The 22,529-nt window shown below is 44.0% G+C and overlaps 1 protein-coding gene across 3 annotated transcripts in view; it reads left to right on the forward strand.

Annotated features, from left to right (window-relative positions):
* The window catches only part of LOC110537826 (sarcoplasmic/endoplasmic reticulum calcium ATPase 1), an 80,205-nt gene extending 58,773 nt beyond the window's left edge, over positions 1-21,432 (forward strand). For 2 of the 3 annotated variants that reach the window (XM_090192835.1, XM_036937854.2), the window contains 12 exons: positions 1,396-1,498; positions 4,399-4,530; positions 9,312-9,431; positions 9,655-9,873; positions 10,239-10,574; positions 10,884-11,104; positions 11,220-11,422; positions 11,660-11,745; positions 12,714-12,847; positions 15,523-15,640; positions 15,745-15,862; positions 17,906-21,432. In XM_090192835.1, the coding sequence (XP_090048961.1) occupies positions 1,396-1,498; positions 4,399-4,530; positions 9,312-9,431; positions 9,655-9,873; positions 10,239-10,574; positions 10,884-11,104; positions 11,220-11,422; positions 11,660-11,745; positions 12,714-12,847; positions 15,523-15,640; positions 15,745-15,862; positions 17,906-17,949 (1,834 nt within the window). In that variant the 3' untranslated portion in view covers positions 17,950-21,432. Of the gene's footprint in view, positions 1-1,395; positions 1,499-4,398; positions 4,531-9,311; positions 9,432-9,654; positions 9,874-10,238; positions 10,575-10,883; positions 11,105-11,219; positions 11,423-11,659; positions 11,746-12,713; positions 12,848-15,522; positions 15,641-15,744; positions 15,863-17,651; positions 17,686-17,905 lie in introns of all 3 variants that reach the window. The other variant, XM_036937855.2, reaches the window with a different exon arrangement.
* The last annotated feature ends 1,097 nt before the right edge of the window (positions 21,433-22,529 follow it).

Raw genomic sequence — 22,529 nt, forward strand, 5'->3', positions numbered from 1 at the left:
TAACAGTAAGAAATATAGTAATTTCACTGTTGCATTGAAAAACACCACCTAATTTCTCATTCCATTTTAGGATGGTTAACTGAAGTCGCACTTTTTTTCCTGTGGCCCAAACTCAACCTTGCGTGCCACTAGGCAGAATGTGCTGGGATTGAAACAAAATACAGCAAGGCTAGGCTATAGTTATAACACCACCTGTTCTAATTTGTTCATGGAACAGTAATTCAAGCTCTAAATGCATATTCCTATGAAACTGATTGAGATCAAATGGCTGGCATGTAGATGCAGTTTGGACGTTTCACCGGTAAAACGTGATACAGATGTATAATTCACGATTGACAGTGATGGTGGCCTATTTTGAAATTAGGAATGCCCACCTTGGTATTTGAGGGTATTAAACATAGAAAATATTATTGAGACAATATGTGTGGGCATAGGTAGATGTTGCAATTGGAGGATGCATTTAATGCATATTATATAATGAGATTCAATAGCCCAGCCACCCCCCACAAAAACAACAAAAAATAAGTAATGTAGGCTACACTGCCCCGTTAATGTCCTGCAAAATCATCATGCCCCACATTTGGGTGTTTTTAAATGTGGTCACCCTATCCACTTCAATCAGTGTAGATGAAGGGGAGATAAATGTGGACATGGATTGTGTATGTGTGACATTCAAAGAATGAATGGGCAAGACAAATGTATGCACCTTTTTGAAAAGGGTATGGTAGTGGCTGCCAGGCGCACCGGTTTGTGTGTCAAGAACTGCAATTCTCCTGGGTTTTTCACACTCAACAGTTTCCCCATGTGTATCACGAGTGCTCCACCACCCAAGGGACATCCCGCCAACTTGACACACCTATGGGAAGCATTGGAGTCAACATGGGCCAGCATCCCTGTGGAACGCTTTCCACACTTCGTACAGTCTATGCCCTGACAAATTGAGCCTGTTCTGAGAGGTGCAACTCAATATTGGGAAGGTGTTCCTAATGTTTTGTACACTCAGTGTATTTGAAATCTTGATCTTAAGACACTGGCAGTTACACAACTGAATGGGTTAGATACAGCTTGTGTGTACAGAAATCACATTGTACATTTACTCAATTATTAGTTATGAGAGTGAATTAAGGTGTGCTAGTATCTAACAAATGTCGGGGGGGTGGGGGTTACTATCATTGTGGGGACTAGAAGTCCCCCAGAAGGATAGTTTAAAAAAAACAAATAATGATATGATTGTGACTTTTTTTGCCAGTTCCCACAAGGAAAAAGGCTATTTTAGGGTTTAGGGTTAAGGTTAGTTTAATGGTTAGAGGTTAAGGTAAATATAATTTTGAATGGGAATAAATTGTCTGGTCCCACAAGGATAGAAAAAAAATATATATGTGCGTTCTTTTCCAGGTTGAAAGGGGACAAGGTGGTCCAGTGCGGAGACTATGATGGACTACTGGAGCTGGCCACTGTGTGTTCCATGTGCAACGACTCCTCACTGGACTACAATGAGGTCAGTGCTGACACACACACACTGTTTTTGTGAGTCATTAAGACACTCTTCTGCAGCCTGACCCTCTCTGTTCCTGTCCTTTCACCCTGTTTTCCTCAGTGGTAAGAAGCCTTCGCTCTGAGCAGCTGTGGCACACACACTGAGCCGTAGACATGGCTGCACATCTGTTGCTGCCTTCTCCTAGGTTTGACTGATGTCATTATTAATGTTGAGTTGGACTAACCTCCGTGATACACAAATGAGTGTGTTTGCCATGCAAAGCAGACTCCACTCTAAGAGAAAGGTTTTGTGAAAATAAGACAGGCTTGCAAATTTCTTCATAGACTTAGCTAAGTATACAGATTAGGTATTACATTATGCCAAATGCATGAATGATAACGAAGACACACACACACACACACACATATCCAAGCCTCCTACAGTAGCTGATCTAATTTTACTCTGATGTGTGATTCTGTTTCTCTAGTTCTCTGATTGCTTTTCTCACCTCTGTCATCACCACGGTGTCATGGTAACCATGCTGTGTGTAAATGAAGCCAAGGACACAGCAGTTTAATTACAAGCTATTCAAACAGAGGAAATTGTGATTGTTTCCCAAAAAGACTCGTTGTAGAACTGATTTAGCATGCTATTTTGTAGAAGTGTGTCTTTCCCAACTAGATATAATGGATGGAGGGAGGAGGGAAGGGACTATAAAGGTAGAGCAGCTGTGTGGACAGAGTGGTGTGAGATTAGTGCACCCTGATGGCGGTGGAGGGCAGTGGGGGTTTATTGACCATGTGGTGTTCAGTGGGGCAGACAGGTACAGTGTGGGCAGGGCTGTGTCCTATTAAAACACGGTGGGCTCCACCTACTCACGTCATAATAATGAAAGCTATTGCATACATTTTACGTATGGTTGGTCACAGGAATCAAACCGACTATCTTGGCATTGCAAGCGCCATGCTCTACCAACTGAGCTACAGAGGACATTCATTACCTGGCAGGTCAGGTCAGCCAGCTATGAAACCACACCACTCACTATGACTCAAGTCATCTAATGAGGACTAGAGAAGGTTGATGTGAATTACTGAGAGAATGCACTCACTAATTGACGTGCGCACACACACACACACACACACACACACACACACACACACACACACACACACACATACACACACACACCTTGGTTAGTCAGACTTTTAGACGTCACATCAGTGCTTATCAGAGGTGGGACCAAGTCATTATTTTACAAGTCACAAGTAAGTCACAAGTAAGTCACAAGTAAGTCACAAGTAAGTCACAAGTAAGTCAAGTCTTAGCACTCAAGTCCCAAGTCAAGACCGTCAAGTCTCAAGTCCTAAACAAGTCATAATGTGCTCTTCACCAAGTGTAATAACATTTCATATTTTAAACAAGAGTAATAGTTAGTATATTACATTTACGCAAATCATGAATGCTTTTAAAAATATCTATATTTATTACTTTCAAAATAAACACACACTTTTTTTTTATTTTTATAGCATCATTTTTTTATATTTGGGCTTGGGGAGGGTTTGCTGATGACCCAACAGTGGTAGGCCTGATCACCGACAACGATAAGACAGCCTATAGGGAGGAGGTCAGAGACCTGGCAGTGTGGTGACAGGACAACAATGTGAGCAAGACAAAGGAGATGATTGTGGACTATAGGAAAAGGAGGGACGAACAGGCCCCCATTAACATCGACGGGACTGAAGTGGAGCGGGTCGAGAGCTTCAAGTTCCTTCGTGTCCACATCACCAACAAACTATCATGGTCCAAACACATCAAGACAGCACCTTTCCCCCCTCAGGAGGCTGAAAAGATTTGATATGGGTCCCCAGATCCTCAAAAAGTTCTACAGCTGCACCATCGAGAGCATCCTGGTTGCATTACAGCCTGGTATGGCAACTACTCAGCATCTGACCGGAAGGCGCTACAGAGGGTAGTGCGTACGGCTCAGTACTTCACTGGGGCCTAGCTTCCTGACATCCATGAGTGTCAGAGGAAGGCCCCAAAAATTGTCCCGACTCCAGTCACCCTAGTCATAGATTGTTACCTCAGCTGCCGCATGGCAAGCGGTACCGGAGCACCAAGTATAGGACCATAAAGCTCCTTAACAGCTTCTACCCTCAAGCCATAATAAGACTGCTGAACAACTAAACTAATCAAATGATGACCCAGACTATTTACGAACCCCCGCTTTTTGTTTTTACACTGCTGCTACTCGCTGTTTATTGTCTATGCGTAGTCACTTTACAAATTACCTCAATTAACCTGTACTCCCATACATTGACTCGGTACCGGTACCCCCTGTATATACCACCGTTATTGTTATGTACAGTTCTTGTTACTTTGTGATATGATTTGATTTTTAAAAACTTGTTTATTTACTAAATATTTTATTAACTCTTTCTTGAAGCATTTCACTGTAAGGTCTACACGTTGTATTCGGCACATGTGACAAGTGGCTGTGTCCGAAATCTGTCTTGCCTAGATGTCTTACATACTTTGTACTAATTGTACCACATACAGTATACTATTTAGTACGCACAGAGTAGTCACACCTAATGCAATAAGCAACAAATATCAACATACTAGACTCATCCATACTGAGAATGTGTCCTTTAATGCACAATTGCGTTGATTCCAGCCATTCATTCATTTTTGTATGGCACATCGCCTTGTGATTTTATCAGCTGTTGTCAGGCACATGTGGGTCTCAAAGATTCTCCTCCTTAATAGGGTGCAGACAATTCTACTAGATGAAAAGCCCAAATCTCTATTTTCGCATACCCGAAATGCCTACAATTTAGAACGCAAATGAGGGTATTTGAACACGGACAGAGTTTCTCCGTGCTTTTGACTAACCAATCCTTTCCCCTCTCCCCTCCTAGGCCAAAGGAGTGTATGAGAAGGTGGGTGAGGCGACAGAGACTGCCCTCACTACCCTGGTGGAGAAGATGAATGTGTTCAAGACTGACATGTCAGGCCTCAGCAAGGTGGAGCGCGCCGGAGCGTGCAACGCAGTAAGCAGCTAGGGAAAACACTGGGGGAAGTGGGGAGGGATTGTGGATGGAATGTGTACAACACTTCTATCCATGCATGTCGTGTGTATTAGGCAATCTTCATACTGCTCGCATATTCATATACATATTTAATTATGTATCTAACATTGTCATGAACACAGTGATTAAACAACTGAACTTGGACAAGTTTGAACAAAGTATGGTAATGGGAGCAGGTACCTATTGGCTTTCAACGCATGGGACAATGATCTCCACTAAGATCACCTCAGCTCCTAGTTTAGCACTTAAATGGGTTTCTCGCATAAAATTGATTATTTAATGAAACCAGTGATTGCTCCATCAGTAGTCCGAATTGCATTGGTAACTGGCTGGCCCGCACTTAGGGTATTCGTAAACCCTGAGAGAGAATGTGTGAGAATACAGATTCTCGGGTAGCACTTTATAATAACACCAAGTAAAAAAGCATTTATAATGGCTAAGTGAATAGCATATTCATAAATTAATAATTACTATCACATTTGTACATTTAGTAACCTAGTTATTCACACATTTATCAATCACTTTTAACGTATTGAATTATGATTTCATAAAATCATTCATAAGATGTTTAATAGGTTATTTAAAACCATTTACTAATCATTAGTTGAGTATTTTTGCGTGGTCTCTTCTAAAGTGTGGGATATTTATACTTTATTTATACTGTATAAATGTTTTGAGCGAACAGTGTGATTTCTCACAAAAAGATGGACATGCCATTAGTAGACATTCCAGCAGTACCTGATGTTCCTTAAGGTCTCAAAATGGCCCCTAGAACATATCAATGGTTAAACAATAAGCACACACTACAGAGGATGTTTAGGAAAATATTGTGAACACAAGCATTTCTTGGCAAGGAATTTCCTGCAAAAACCAGTGTGGATTGCAGTCACTCCTTAGGACTGTCTAATTAAGCAATAAGGCACGAGGGGGTGTGCTATGGGCTGTTCTTATACACACCACAACTGAGTGCCTGGACACAGCACTTACTGTGGTATATTGGCCATATACCACAAACCGCTGAGGTGCCTTATTGCTATTATAAACTGGTTACAAATGTAATTCGAACAGTAAAAATAAATGTTTCGTCCTATACCACGGCATTCAGCCAATCAGCATTCAGGGCTCAAACCACCCAGTTTATAATCTTGGTTAACCCATAACTTAAAGGTTGCGTGATTTAAATTTAGCTGTGTGATTAAGACAGGCTTGCAAATTTCTTCTTAGACTTAGCTAGGTATACAAACTAGGTTTTACATTATGTCCCGAATGCATGAATGATAACAAAGATGCGCACGCACACAGAAAATAGTGGTCACTTAAAACATGTATAAGTAACAAGTATAAATAGCCCACACTTGAGACGATGCAGTCTTAACTAATGATTAGTAAATTGTATTGTTTAATAAATGAACTAATCCACTATAAATTCTTTATTATGTGGAGTTATTGTAAAGTGCTACGAACTGACCTAACTGCCCTGTGGTGAATTCCCAGTGATGGGCTCTGAGCTTCCATCTGTGCGAATGACGCCTTTCCTCGTCTGACTCTTCTCTCTGTCTTTGTGAATGACCAGTGACAGGTAGGCGTGAGAGAGAGTCTAACTCCCTGTGCTCTTGTCAATGACCAGCGGTTCCAAGTTTTTCCACTGAACCCCAGATAAAGTTCAATTTTAAAATTCCCAACGGTCCCACGACAAGAAAAAACCCTGTCACTGACACAAGTCGTCCTCAGAGGCTAGAGATGATAATATTTAGACAAGCCAGGGAGTTTATGAAGAGGTTAGCTAAACTTTCCAGCCCTCTGTTAGGGCTTTGAACAGAAAATAAATAGGATGTCGTTTCCTACTAATGCACTAGTTGTCGGTGAAGTGTGTAAGACGATGTTTAGCTTCCTCCTCTGCCGTCACTAGACCGACTCGGCTCACGTTCCTCGTCTTTTGTTTTACGACGGGAGGAAGAGAGGGATTTTGGCTTAATATGGGCTCAGTGTCTCAGTGGCTTAATGATGGGAAGAGGGGTCTTTTGGCTCAGCGGCTCTCTGTCTGTGAGGACATCTGTGAAGTGTCTATGGAGGCCCCTGGCATCATGTCTCCACGTCAGAGATGTCTGAGCTGGGAGGGGGAGAGAGGGCGAGAGCTCATGGGAACTGGAACGAGGGTGACTCCTAGTGGTACTTCGTAACTAGACACTAGGAAATGGAAAGCGAGGGAAATGGGTCTCAGTATCCACAAATGAATGACAATGCAAATCTAACCAACCATTTCTGATTATTTACAGCTTGATCAGTATGATGCATGTTAGTCAGACATTTTGCTGATTTTTAAGGATGTGAACGCAGGGCTGTATACGTTCTATGTTAACCTTGCACTTCATTACAAGTTTATGCCTTAAGGCCAAGTTGAGTTGCACCCACTAAATGGTCTGTGTCCCTTGTAAAATCAACATGGACCACCTGTTTGGCACTAGAACTCACATAGACAGAGGGTCCTGTCTGGCCCTGATTGATCCTGGCCTTTCATATACAGTGCCTTGCGAAAGTATTCGGCCCCCTTGAACTTTGCGACCTTTTGCCACATTTCAGGCTTCAAACATAACTGTATTTTTTTGTGAAGAATCAACAACAAGTGAGACACAATCATGAAGTGGAACGACATTTATTGGATATTTCAAACTTTTTTAACAAATCAAAAACTGGAAAATTGGGCGTGCAAAATTATTCAGCCCCTTTACTTTCAGTGCAGCAAACGCTCTCCAGAAGTTCAGTGAGGATCTCTGAATGATCCAATGTTGACCTAAATGACTAATCATGATAAATACAATCCACCTGTGTGTAATCAAGTCTCCGTATAAATGCACCTGCACTGTGATAGTCTCAGAGGTCCGTTAAAAGCGCAGAGAGCATCATGAAGAACAAGGAACACACCAGGCAGGTCCGAGATACTGTTGTGAAGAAGTTTAAAGCCGGATTTGGATACAAAAAGATTTCCCAAGCTTTAAACATCCCAAGGAGCACTGTGCAAGCGATAATATTGAAATGGAAGGAGTATCAGACCACTGCAAATCTACCAAGACCTGGCCGTCCCTCTAAACTTTCAGCTCATACAAGGAGAAGACTGATCAGAGATGCAGCCAAGAGGCCCATGATCACTCTGGATGAACTGCAGAGATCTACAGCTGAGGTGGGAGACTCTGTCCATAGGACAACAATCAGTCGTATATTGCACAAATCTGGCCTTTATGGAAGAGTGGCAAGAAGAAAGCCATTTCTTAAAGATATCCATAAAAGTGTTGTTTAAAGTTTGCCACAAGCCACCTGGGAGACACACCAAACATGTAGAAGAAAGTCCTCTGGTCAGATGAAACCAAAATTGAACTTTTTGGCAACAATGCAAAACGTTATGTTTGGCGTAAAAGCAACACAGCTGAACACACCATCCCCACTGTCAAACATGGTGGTGGCAGCATCATGGTTTGGGCCTGCTTTTCTTCAGCAGGGACAGGGAAGATGGTTAAAATTGATGGGAAGATGGATGGAGCCAAATACAGGACCATTCTGGAAGAAAACCTGATGGAGGCTGCAAAAAACCTGAGACTGGGATGGAGATTTGTCTTCCAACAAGACAATGATCCAAAACATAAAGCAAAATCTACAATGGAATGGTTCAAAAATAAACATATCCAGGTGTTAGAATGGCCAAGTCAAAGTCCAGACCTGAATCCAATCGAGAATCTGTGGAAAGAACTGAAAACTGCTGTTCACAAATGCTCTCCATCCAACCTCACTGAGCTCGAGCTGTTTTGCAAGGAGGAATGGGAAAAAATGTCAGTCTCTCGATGTGCAAAACTGATAGAGACATACCCCAAGCGACTTACAGCTGTAATCGCAGCAAAAGGTGGCGCTACAAAGTATTAACTTAAGGGGGCTGAATAATTTTGCACTCCCAATTTTTCAGTTTTTGATTTGTTAAAAAAGTTTGAAATATCCAATAAATGTCGTTCCACTTCATGATTGTGTCCCACTTGTTGTTGATTCTTCACAAAAATATACAGTTTTATATCTTTATGTTTGAAGCCTGAAATGTGGCAAAAGGTCGCAAAGTTCAAGGGGGCCGAATACTTTCGCAAGGCACTGTACAGACTTGCTCAGTTGTGTCTGGTGCCTTTGGCTGACTCTGAGCCCAAACAGGATGTTAGAGTACCATCCATCCAGTGTCAAAAACACAGCCAAACCTCTGTCACCCATCTGGGCCCAGATCCACAAATCAGGAGTGCTGATCTAAATAAAGGTTAAATACAAAAATCTAGGATCTGTCCATATAATCTTATTCATTATGATCTAAAAGGCTAAACTGATCATAGATCAGCGGGTCTACTCTGAAAGGCTGTGTGGATACGGGCCTTAGTCTGATAAAGCCCCTTCCATCACAAACACAACACAGCCTCCCAGTCCAGAGTAGATAGGATGCTGGAGTGTCTCATCCATCATGTTAGCATCACAGCCAAAGAGAAGCCTCCCAGTCTCAGTCCCACACCTGGCCCATTAGAGCCCCCTCCATCAAAACAACACAGCCAAGGCAGAGTCAAGCCTCCCGGTCCCTCACCTGGTACTGAGAGGATGACCGATGCCCACAAACACGCCTGTCTGGAATAAACACCCGGTCTCTCTCATTCTCTTTCTCTTTTGCTTTCTTCTCTCTCTCTCTTGGTGTGTCTCTCTCTCTCTCTCTCTCTCTCTCTCACCAGGTCATCAGGCAGCTGATGAAGAAAGAGTTTACTCTGGAGTTCTCTCGCGACCGCAAGTCCATGTCTGTGTACTGTACCCCCACTAGCAAACCAGGCTCTGGGAGCAAGATGTTCATCAAGGTACACACACAAACACCCCTCAGTCAACAGATCTCTCACATGCTTTAATAATACATTTTCTCTGTAAGCCAGAGTGATTAGGAGCTTGGATGTCCAAGTTGTTTTGCTGTCATTTTTTTTAACCTTGTGTGTCCTTTTGACCCCTGTACCCCCCCCCCCCCCCTCTCCCTACACACACACACACACACACACACACTCACACCTCTCCACTCCAATCTCACAGGGTGCCCCAGAGAGCGTGATGGAGCGTTGCCAGTACCTGCGTGTTGGCACAGGGAAGGTGGCGCTGACCATGCCCCTGAGAGAGCAGCTGACCTCCCTGATCAGGGACTGGGGCACCGGCAGGGACACACTGAGATGCCTGGGAATGGCCACACGGGATTTACCACCAAAACGGGAAGACATGGATCTGGAGAATGCCACTAAGTTCGCTGAGTATGAGGTACAAGAGAGAGATGGAAAACCTTAGTGTTTGTAGGTTTCTGTGTGCTATGTCAGAGACGGGCATGGACAGAACTGGGCAGGGAGAGTTATTTGTTTTGTTTTTATAGACATGTCCTATGTAAGGAGAGATCATCCACCTTACAAATTATTATCATTGTATTTATGTGGTGCGCTCCCCCTACTCTGACACCCTTTATCCTTTTAGCTTGAGCTACATCCAGGTTGTATTCTGATGCCTGACTGGGTGCTGCTCATCTATCTGGTGCTCACATTCTGTCCTCGACATTCCCTCATCCTCTTCCTCTACCTGCCTCCTACCCCTCTTCTCCTCTTTTCTCTGCATCCTCTCCTCGCTCTCTCCAGACGGGCCTAACATTCGTTGGCTGCGTGGGCATGCTGGACCCGCCCAGGAAGGAGGTGATTGGCGCCATCCAGCTCTGCGCCGAGGCGGGCATCCGTGTCATCATGATCACCGGGGACAACAAGGGCACGGCTGTGGCCATCTGCCGACGCATCGGTATCTTCGGCGAGGATGAGGATGTGGTGGGCAAGGCCTACACCGGCAGGGAGTTTGACGACCTACCCATAGAGTCCCAGAGAGAAGCTGTAAAGCGGGCACGGTGCTTTGCCCGTGTGGAGCCAGCCCACAAGTCTAAGATCGTGGGCTTCCTGCAGTCGTTTGATGAGATCACTGCCATGGTGAGGAGAGGGATAATGCACAGCTCCACCCATTTGTCTCATTCAACTGCCTGGGAGCTCAGTGCCTCATTTCAGTATAATTTTGACTAGATCTTGATTGATGTTGACTTTACTTCATTTGTGTACAAATAAATCAATGAATACATAGATCAAATGTCTAATCTAATTCTTTGAATTACTCACTTATGTGCCAATCTATTCTGACTTGGCTTGACAATGAAGAGTTCTGCGAACTATCAAGTTTTCCCATCATCGCATGTCTGTATAACACCCTATTAAATAATGAAATACTTTTGCTTTCCTCCACAGACTGGTGATGGGGTGAATGATGCGCCAGCCCTGAAGAAGGCAGAGATTGGCATTGCCATGGGCTCGGGCACGGCTGTGGCTAAGTCAGCCTCTGAGATGGTTCTGTCTGATGATAACTTCTCTACCATCGTGGCGGCTGTGGAGGAGGGCAGGGCCATCTACAACAACATGAAACAGTTCATACGATACCTCATCTCCTCAAACGTCGGCGAGGTCGTCTGGTAAGCAGGGATGCATGCACTTGCACACAAAATCACACATTTTCCTATGTCAAGAATGCTGACTGTCGTTGTTTTCTTTGTATTTCTGATGCGTGTTTACTCTCTCTGTCTGAAGCATCTTCCTGACGGCCATCTTGGGTCTGCCTGAGGCTCTGATCCCGGTACAGTTGCTCTGGGTCAACTTGGTGACAGATGGTCTCCCTGCGACTGCCCTGGGTTTCAACCCCCCAGACCTGGACATCATGGACAAACCACCCCGCAACCCCAAGGAGCCCCTCATCTCTGGATGGCTGTTCTTCAGATACCTGGCCATTGGAGGTGAGACACTGTCTGGTCTACTGGACACTGGTTATAATACAACAAGAGTTGCTCATTCATTCTTTTTATCTCTCATGTAGTCTCGCAAGTCATAATCAAAGTGTCATGCTAGCTAGTTGGAGACTACCCTAATGTGACTTTCATTCCTAACATGGGGGGTTAAAGCGTGATCGACCTGGCTCTCACGGTTGCTTGGATTCTGACTTCCTGCCTGACTGTCTCTGTGTGTTCCTGCAGGGTATGTTGGTCTGGGCACGGTGGGTGCTGCCACCTGGTGGTACCTGTTTGATGAGGAAGGCCCAAATGTGACCTTCTACCAGCTGGTGAGTGGAAACAAACACACCATTACAATGACTTCATTAGGGTCCTATTCATTAGCCACCGGGTGGAAGAAAACCGACTGAAACAAGGAGGGACTGCTTGAATATGTCCAGCTAGTTAAAAACCATTTTTGCTACAGTGTGTCCTAATAAATAGGACCTAGGTCAACCCCTTTTCTCTGCTGCCTCTAGAAATGGATATTCTTCTCAGGAAAACCAGTAACTTTTCAAACACCTCTTGTTTATATGTGTTTTCAATAGCATCCATCCCCAGAGGATGGTGCTTAATCACTTAGTACAGTTCTGGGCTATATTTGGTTGTTCTTATGGTTAACCCCCGTTACCCCCATCAGCTATTTGCCATGACAACAATCTCTGGGATCATACAAAGAGACAGAAATAGAATTCAGAGAAAATAGAAAGTTCACTGGTGGAGAATAAGACACATGTGGTCTGAGGGAAATAGGAATGTTAGAGAAAGAGCGGGAACAGAGGAGTGAACTGAGTCCAAGGGTCCCCAGAAGGGAAAATGTCAGAGAAGGAAAGGGGGAACAGAGGAGGAGCTGAGTCAAGGGTTTCCTGCAGCTGCTGCAGTATCAGATCAAATCTGGGACCCAACACAGCAGGTCGCAAGGTTAGGTCACTTCCTGTGCGCACAGTGCTTCGAGTGTTCTGGTCGTTGACTTGCTTGAAGTCAGTCTTGTTCATCTAATGCCGTGTAAGAAACTTTGGAATAATACTCCAATGTGCAATGACTGTATCTAGATGGAATGGAAGATTCAACTTAAGTTGAATAGTGCAACACAAAGCCCATTCCATGGTGCTATTTTGTCTGTTGTAAAGCCTACCTCACCACTCTCCTCTACCTCTCCACAGAGACCCAATCAGTGTATGGTCAATCAGCAGGTCAACCCCATGTTGGTTATATGCTGTGAAGCCTGCTTTACCTAACTTCTGTCCTCTCTTCACAGAGACACTTTATGCAGTGCTCGGAGGACAACCCCATGTTCCAGGGCATCAACTGCGAGGTGTTTGAGTCCCGCTACCCTACCACCATGGCCCTCTCTGTGCTGGTCACCATAGAGATGTTCAACTCCCTCAACAGGTCAGTCAGCAGCATGTTGTACTTGGGAGGGCAACAGAACTATATGATTATACATGAATATATTTTGGTCCATATCTGGTGGTCCTCTGTAGCACAGTTGTTAGAGCATGGCACTTGCAGCGCCAGGATAGTTGGTTCAATTCCCGGGGCTACACGTACGTTAAATGTATGTACGCATGACGGTAAGTCTCTTTGGATAAAAGCATCTGCTAAATGATATGTATGTATGTATGTATGTATGTATGTATGTACACATACACATACACAATAAATATATATATATATATATATATATATGGGTCCACGCCTAAAATGTTGGGCAGATTTTCTAAATTTTAGGCTCAAAAGAAGCATATCGTCCTCTTACATATACAGTACTAGTTAAACGTTTGGACACTTGCTAATTCAAGGGTTTTTCTTTATTTTTACTATTTTCTACATTGTAGAGTAATAGTGAAGACATCAAAACTATGAAATAACACATATGGAATCATGTAGTAACCAAAAAAGTATTTAAAAAATCTAAATATATGTTATATTTGAGATTCTTCAAAGTACTCACCCTTTGCCTTGATGACTGCTTTGCACACTCTTGGCATTCTCTCAACCAGCTTCATGAGGTAGTCACCTGGAATGCATTTCAATTAACAGGTGTGCCTTGTTAAAAGTTAATTTGTGGAATTGCTTTCCTTAATGCATTGGAGCCAATCAGTTGTGTTAGGGTAAGGGTAGTATACAGAAGATAGCCCTATTTGGTAAAAGAGTCCATATTATGGCAAGAACAGCGCAAATAAGCAAAGAGAAATGACAGTCCATCATTACTTTAAGACATGAATGTCAGTCAATCTAGAAAATGTTACGTTTTGTTACGTTACAGCCTTATTCTAAAATGGATTACATTTTTCCCCCTCATCAATCTATACACCATACCCCATAATGACATAATGACAAAGCAAAAACACATTTTGGGGATTTTCAGAAAGTATTCAGACCTTTTACTCAGTATTTTGTTTTAGTACCTTTGGCAGCGATTACAGCCTCGACTTCTTGGGTATGACGCTGCAAGCTTGCCACACCTCTATTTGGGGAGCTTCTCCCATTCTTCTCTGTAGATCCTCTCATCTGTGTCAGGTTGGATGGGGAGTGTCGCTGCACAGCTATTTTCAGGTCTCTGCAGAGACGTTTGATCGGGTTCAAGTCCGAGCTCTGGCTGGGCCACACAAGGATGTTCAGAGACTTGTCCCGAAGCCATTCCTGCGTTGTTTTGGCTGTGTGCTTAGGGTCGTCGTCCTGTTGGAAGGTGAACCTTCACGCCAGTCTGAGGTCCTGAGCGCTCTGGAGCAGGTTTTCATCAAGGATCTCTCTGTACTTTAGTCCGTTCATCTTTCCCTCGACCCTGACTAGTCTCCCAGTCCCTGCCGCTGAAAAACATCTCCACAGCATGATGCTGCCACCACCATGCTTCACCGTAGGGATGGTGGCAGGTTTCCTCCAGACGTGACGCTTGGCAGTCAGACCAGAGAATCTTGTTTCCCATGGTCTGAGAGTCCTTTAGGTACCTTTTGGCAAACTCCAAGCACGCTGTCATGTGCCTTTTACTGAGGAGTGACTACCGTCTGGCCACTCTACCATAAAGGCCTGATTGGTGGAGTGCTGCGGAGATGATTGTCCTTCTGGAAGTTTCTCCCATCTCCACAAAGGAACTCCAGAGCTCTGTCAGAGTGAACATCGGATTCTTGGTCACTTCCCTGACCAAGGCCCTTCTCCCTCGATTGCTCAGTTTGGCCGGGCGGCCAGCTTTAGGAAATGTTTTGGTGGTTCCAAACTTCCATTTAAGAGTGATGGAGGCCACTGTGTTCTTGGACCTTCAATGCTGCAGAAATATTTTGGTACCCTTCCCCAGATCTGTGCCCTGGACACAATCCTGTCTCGTAGCACTACGGACAATTCCTTCAACTTCATGACTTGATTTATTTCTCTGACATGCACTGTCAACTGTGGGACCTTGTGTTGACAGGTGTGTGCGCCTTTCCAAATCATGTCCAATCATTTGAATTTACCACAGGTGGACTCCTATCACGTTGTAGAACCATCTCAAGGATAGTCAATGGAAACATAATGCACCTGAGCTCAATTTCGAGTCTCATAGCAAAGGGTCTCTGAGTACTTATGTAAGTCAGGTTATTTTTAATAAATGTGCAAAACATTCTAAAAACCTGTTTTCGCTTTGTCATTATTGGGTATTGTGTGTAGATTTAAGAGAAAAAATACAACTTAGAATAAGGCTGTAACGTAACAAAATGTTGGATTAAGTCCAGTCTGGTCTGAATACTTTCCATTCATGTTTTGGCCTTCTGCTATTTCACCCTGATTCTGAGAGTTGTATTAGTTTTATTAGGCCAGTCATTTGAGTATAGACTACTGTAAATCAGGGACTTTACCCACAAAGACTCTGAGTTGGAGTGTTGATCTAGGATCAGTTTCACCTTTCAGATCATAATGAATACGATAATATATCCTAAATCAGCACACCTACTCTGAGATGCTTTGTGGATACGGGCCCAGACCTCATACATCTGCACCATAATAATTGCCCTGTAGACCATGTTTTGGGTCCAGTAGTTGTCTTGTCTATTAATATTTTTTTCTAATGTGGCTTCTCCTCCTGCCTCTAGTCTGTCTGAGAACCAGTCCCTGATCAGGATGCCTCCCTGGGTGAACTTCTGGCTGCTGGGGGCCATAGTCCTCTCCCTGTCCCTCCACTTCCTCATCCTCTACGTCGAGCCCCTGCCTGTGAGTACAGCATATACATAGGTTCTGTCTGTCCGTCAGCAATAGTTTGCTTTCTAGTGTATCCCTCTCTCTGACCTGGTCCACCTCTTTTCTCTGCTCTCCAGCTGATCTTCCAAGTGACCCCTCTGTCCTGGTGCCAGTGGATTGTGGTCCTAAAGATCTCCATCCCCGTCATCCTATTGGATGAGGCCCTCAAGTACATCTCCCGTAATCACTTAGACGGTATGACTCAGTTTCTAAAAGTAGCTTCCTGTTCAAAAACAGGAAATACAGTGCATTCGGAAAGTTTTCCGATCCCTTGACTTTTTCCACATTGTGTTACGTTACAGCCTTATTCTAAAATGGATCAAATAAATTCCTCAATCTACACACATTACCCTATAATGATAAAGCGAAAACAGGTTTTTATAAATTTTAGCAAATAAAAAACATTATTTACAAAAATATTCAGACCCTTTGCAACGAGACTTGAAATTGAGCTCAGATGCATCCTGTTTTCATTTATAATCCTTGATGTTTCTACAACTTGATTGGAGTCCACCTGTGGTAAATTGATTGGACTTGATTTAGAAAGGCACACACCTGTCTATATAAGCTTCCACAGTTGACAGTGCATGTCAGAGCAAAAATCAAGCCATGAGGTCGAAGGAATTGTCCATAGAAGCCTGAGATGGGATTGTGTCGAGGCACAGATCTGGGGAAAGGTACCAACATTTATTTGCAGTGTTGAAGGTCCAAGAACACAGTGGCCTCCATCACTCTTAAATAGAAGAAGTTTGGAACCACCAAGACATTTCCTAGAGCTGGCCGCCCGGCCAAGCTGAGCAATCGAGGGAGAAGAGCCTTGGTCAGGGAGGTGACCAAGAACCCGATGGTCACTCCGACAGAGTTCTTCTGTGGAGATGATTGTCCTTCCGGAAGGTTCTCCCATCTCTGCAGCACTCCACCAATCAGGCCTTTTATGGTATTGTGGCCAGATGGAAGCCACTCCTCAGTAAAAGGCACCTGACAGTACGCTTGGAGTTTGCCAAAAGGCACTTAAAGACTCTCAGACCATGAAAAAACAAGATTCTCTGGTCAGATGAAACCAAGATTGAACTCTTTGGCCTGAATGCCAAGTGTCACGTCTGGAGGAAACCTGGCACCATCCCTACGGTGAAGCATGGTGGTGGCAGCATCCTGTTGTGGGGATGTTTTTCAGTGGCAGGGACTGGGAGACTGGTCAGGATCAAGGGAAAGCGGAACGGAGCAAAGTACAGAGATCCTTGATGAAAAAACCTGCTTCAGAGCGCTCAGAACCTCAGACTGGGGCGAAGCTTCACCTTCTAACAGGACAATGACCCTACGCACATAGCCAAGGCAACGCAGGAGTGGCTTCGGGACAAGTCACTGAATGTCCTTGAACCCGATCAAACATCTCTGGACCCGATCACTGGACTTGAACCCGATCACTGGACTTGAACCCGATCAAACATCTCTGGAGAGACCTGAAAATAGCTGTGCAGTGATGCTCCCCACCCAACCTAACAGCGCTTGAGAGGATCTGCAGAGAAGAATGGGAGAAACTCCCCAAATACAGGTGTGCCAAGCGTTATACCCAAGAAGACTCAAGGCTGTAATCGCTGCCAAATGTGCTTCAAACAAAGTTCTGAGTAAAGGGTTTGAATACTTATGTGATATTTCAGTTTTTTGTATTTTGTTTAAATTTGCTAAAATGTATAAATACTGGTTCTTGCTTTGTCACGATGGGGTATTGTGTGTAAATTGATGAGGAGAAAAAAAAAAGATTTTAATACATTTTAGAATAAGCCTGTAACGTATCAAAATGTGGAAAAAGTCAAGGGGTCTGAATTCTTTCTAAATGCGCTACATGTGAGTCTGTTTGGTTTTCCCTAGAGATTTCTGATTGACTTTGGTAAGAAAATGGGTTAGGGATAGCATTTCTTCTAGAGCTTGCTTTGGAAACCCCCCAAAAGTGACGTTCCTCTCTTTTTCTGCATTCCTTATTCAGCCTAAACTTTGTCTCCTCTCGCCTTCTGTAAAAGGTACTTTATAATTTGGGTTTTTCTCATTGTTTCATTCCTTTTCTCCCATCTCTCCTCTGCCTCCTCCTTGCACCTCTTTGAAACCTGCATATTGTAGCTAAAACGTGCTAGATTTTGACTTTTCAGTTTACCCTTCTCATGAATGACTTTTTATGCCTCATGGTTAAGCTCTATGCATGTAGACTTTAATGATAAAACGTTTTGTTTTTCTCCCCAATAGACAACGAGGACAAGAAGTACAGGAAGAGGCAGCTGAAATATTAAGACCCCCCCCCCCCACCCCACACACACACCTTTCCTTTTTAAAGAAATGCCCCTCTCCTCCATTCCCTCATTCCCCCCAGTCCTGCATGCTCAACTTCCACTAGAAAATGAGCAGGGCATGCATGAGACCGAGAGTACATCTGTGCGAGTGTGTGCGCATGTGTTTGTATGCGATGGTGTACATGTGTGAGAGTGAATGAACGAGTTAGTGTGTGTTTGTATATGAACCAATGAACGAATGCATGCCCATGTTCACGTAGGCCCAGGAAAGCGTGACGACAAACTGCAAAACACATCCAGGACTCCTGTTGCTTTTTAAAACTTTCAGCTCATCGCTTTTGACTCTGTACAGTAACATGCAATAGGTGGACCGTGGGGGGAGAGAGGGAGAGGTTTAGGAGGAGAGGGGTCAATCAGCTGGGGGATTGTAGTGTTTCTGCAGGGAGAGGGAGCTGGTGCAGCATAGAGAGAGAGGGGCATACCCTGGCAGAGACTACATAGTCTTGATGGTACCAACAACAGACAAAGAGCCTGGCATGCTAACTGGAGGTGAAGATACTAGCAACAGGCAGCTAGAGGAACCACATTGCTTGGCCTGAGGTGCTGCCCAGTACCCATGTGTCCATCCCACCCCTTAGGAACCCCTCTGTCTTGCCAAGGCTTCTGTCATCCAGATCCACAATGTTGGGGAAGTTGTCTGGACCACTGTCAGGCTCATGGTAGTGGCCATCAGACCATCACATCACAACTACATGCGCCTCTGGCTACAGTATACCACCACGTTCCTCTCCTTCCCTTTCTCTCCACATGGACCTCTGTTTGCTGTATATTGAGCTGATTTCCCTCTCTCCCATCAGCCTTTCTCTTCTTGCTCTCTCGCTCTTTCATTCTCTGTTTAGGAAGCAGGTAGGCAGCGTTGGCCCTGGGTTCTGACTCATCCGGGCTTGGGCGGTGCAGTGTGGTGTGCAGAGGCGTGTGCCTCTCTGTCCTGAATGTGTGAATAGCTTTTTGCTGCTTGGCCGCTTTCTTTAGTTCTTACTGGGGAGCCGGAGTCAGTCCAGAGACATGGCAACCAAGATTAAATGTGAAATGATGACTACACCCACTTTGCCCAGACTATTCTGATAAACCCATCCAGCCTCACAATCAACCTTCAGTGTTGGGCATCCCTCCCCTCCACCCATCTCCATTACACAAGAACTCTGTTCCTAAATCACAACTGTAGTTGCGGAGTACTACTACCACAGAGTAGATGCACAAAATATACTTATACTTTGGAAAGGATGCTTAGGAGGGTGAGGAGGAAAATTAGCAAGCAAGGCAGCTAAATTGGCCAGACTTCATCAGTCGGAGACATTTTGTCTCTCCCACACATAAGAACATGCGCACATATCAATCAAATCAAGATGTTAACACTCCCAACATGCTGTATGTCGACTTGGACCTAGTAGGGTCAAATAATGAATGTATTTTTGTGCCAGCCTATTTCCCATACCTTCCCACTCTACTCCCAGGCCACTCCCACAAACCCTGGTTTACCACGTGAACCCTCTCTAGCCCTTTTAGTTCTGTGCAGTAAGATCATTTCATCCCTTGTTACTTAGTTTTGATCTTATTGAATAATAATAATAACACACCATCACTATCAATAGTGCATGTCCAGTTAGACAAGCTTAATACAAACTCTTTCCCCTTATTGTTGTGCTGCTCCCTGGGCTCTCCACGCTACTGCCAGTGCTCTTTGCATTACAGGTTAACTATTGGCTATTGTTTTTAAAACAAGTAATAATAATGTATTTGACTGACTGAATGAATTTTGGATTGTTGCTTTAGCTCTTGTTTTGGGGTTTGCTGTGGAGCCATTGTGCTCTGCGGGCTGGGGACAGTGGATTAGCTGGAGGGAAGCAGAAACACTAGGGCTCAATCACAAATGGACCCCTAAGCACAGATCTGAGGGATTGGATGTGGGGAATGTGGGGAAACTTCCACCTAGCCTATCAGAGGGCAAGGTGGAGCTATTACCATATTGCTTACACCTGTCATCCAGTCAGATCTCCACAAATGTGTAGGGCATAGGGGTCGATTTTGGGATTGGGTCTAGTAGTGTTATGTGCTTGTTAAGCCTTCTGCCACTTTCTAAGTCTGCTTGGGTGAGAGCACCAAAGCAGTATGACCAAAGTCCACTTTGATTTTCATCAAGGAACTGCATACACTGTAGTTGTGATATGCAAACAGTTGTGACTGGCACTTAAGGTAAACGTTGGACGACCAGCTATCTCGAACCACTGACCTAACACCTTGACAGAAAGGAGAGATCTTGGTCTTTCTATTGCTCTTTAATGAATATCTACCATGGTACTCTTGTTAGCTAACCAGCACAACTTTTGATTCTGAGATTACTACCAGGCCAATACCTGTTCTATAGCCTAACAGTGGCAGAAGGCTTCAGGACCCCCGGTGTGCTTCCTAGCTGGTCCTCAGCCTCAGATCATGATGGCGACCTATAACATGCTGGCACTCAGGCTGTCCAGCAGTGATGTGGGTTTGTACAGTACCTTGTTATTTACTACTGAATCCTTGAACTCTGTAAAGGAAAAAAGATTGCATGGATACCTTGTTACTGTAATTAATATTCTATACAGTATATTAGACCTTTTGATAACTTACATGGCATCAATGAAACCTACTTAACAGCAAGAGAACCAACTGCGAGAAACCATTACATATTTTCTTTGAGCACATCTTGGCATCTAATGATCTACATTGTTTTGTAGGCTAGAAAAAGGTTGTTTATTCATCGTTACTGTTTGTTTTCACGGTTGCTGGGGTTTTGTGTCATACTTTAGGGAAAGAAATTACAATGTGTAAAATAAACAAGAATCATGGTTATGATGAGAAATAATTATGATAATGATGAAATAATTTATTTCACTAATGGTAATATGGTTTTGAGAATTATTGTTGAGAATTTCAAAATTAATTGTTTGGTTTAGACAGTGCGATGAATCCTGGGTAATGAAGTTGTGTGTACATTGAAGGGCTTGGTGTGACTGCAGGCTCCAGAGACCGCATGTTAGCCATTTGGGTCAGACCATTAGGAAGGTAGTCCTAACCATGGTACGCTTGGATAGCCTGGTCCCAGATCTGTTTGTGCCATCTTGCCAATTGACCACGGCCATAGGAGTTGGCAAACCGCAGTCCCAGATCTGTTTCTGTCAGGCTAATGTTTGGCATCGTGTGCTGTAGAAACATAAGCACCCATGTGTGTATTATCAGTGAGGTAGTCACCAATCTAGAGGTGGCTCTGCTCCTGTTGGACCTTTCTCCCTGTCAACCAATAGTAAACATTCACAGGTTGCTGGAGCCTGAATCTCGCAACACAGAAATAAAGGATTCTCGTTATTGCGTTGTTAATATTAATTGTGGACACAATTTTATATATGACAAAGACATGGAAATAAATATTATTTATCTTGTTATTTATTCAGAGGTTTGCTTTCTTTTTTTAAAATTGTTGGATCAGATGAGTTGGGTTTGCTTGTTAAATTTGCTGGAAGGACAAACAAGATCTGTACACTTTCTCAAATCAGTAGAGCATCGTGCTTGCAATGCCAAGCAATATGGGGTCGATTACTGCTGGGGCCACCTTTGACATAACTGTTTGCACACATGTCTAAGTCGCTTTGGACAAAAGCATCTACTTAATAGTATATCATTATTTATTAATACAATATCTTGGAGGGTAGAAGTTTAGGCTATTATGTTTGCATGTGCCTAAATTGAAGCCTACCAGCAGAGGGCAATATTGTATGATTTTTTTTCCCATCTGAAGACTGACTACCATTATCAATTTACCTTCGATGGCCAGGCCAAAACATCAGTAGGCTACACAAAAACAAAATAACCATTATAATGGGTAGTGATGACAGGACACTGTCAGATCATATCAGGTGGTTATAATGCTGACTGAGAATGAGGGAAAATCTAAATTGAATACTCGTGTCCTCTCCTCAAAAGCCATTGGGTGAGAAAGCCAGAGGTCCCTCCCCTCTGACCTTCAATGGGTTACATGGAGGATAAAGTTGATGAGTCACTACCTGAGCCCTTCCTGAGGTCCAGATTAGATGGTAGCAACACACCTATCCTACAGTGAGCACGACTGAAGTGTGTGAAATTAAGCCTGTGGAAGACTCAGGGACACAGATGGACTCAAAAACATGTCATATAATGGGAACTTCAATTTACATACCACCCCAATAGATCCACAGATGATGCAATCGCCATCGCACTGCACACTGCCCTATCCCATCTGGACAAGAGGAATACCTATGCAAGAATGCTGTTCATTGACTACAGTTAAGCCTCCACCATAGTACCCTCAAAGCTTATCATTAAGCTCAGGGAGCTGGGTCTGAACCCCGGCCTTTGCAACTGCGTGCGTCCTGGACTTCCTGATTGGCCGCCCACAGGTGGCGAAGGTAGGAAACAACACCTCAACTACGCTGCTCCTCAACAGAGGCCCCACAAGGGTGCGTGCTCAGCCCCCTCCTGTACTCCCTGTTCACCCATGACTCCGTGGC

Source organism: Oncorhynchus mykiss, chromosome 12 (genome assembly GCF_057628025.1).
Source record: "Oncorhynchus mykiss isolate SJ-2025 chromosome 12, ASM5762802v1, whole genome shotgun sequence".
Taxonomy (NCBI): domain Eukaryota; kingdom Metazoa; phylum Chordata; class Actinopteri; order Salmoniformes; family Salmonidae; genus Oncorhynchus; species Oncorhynchus mykiss.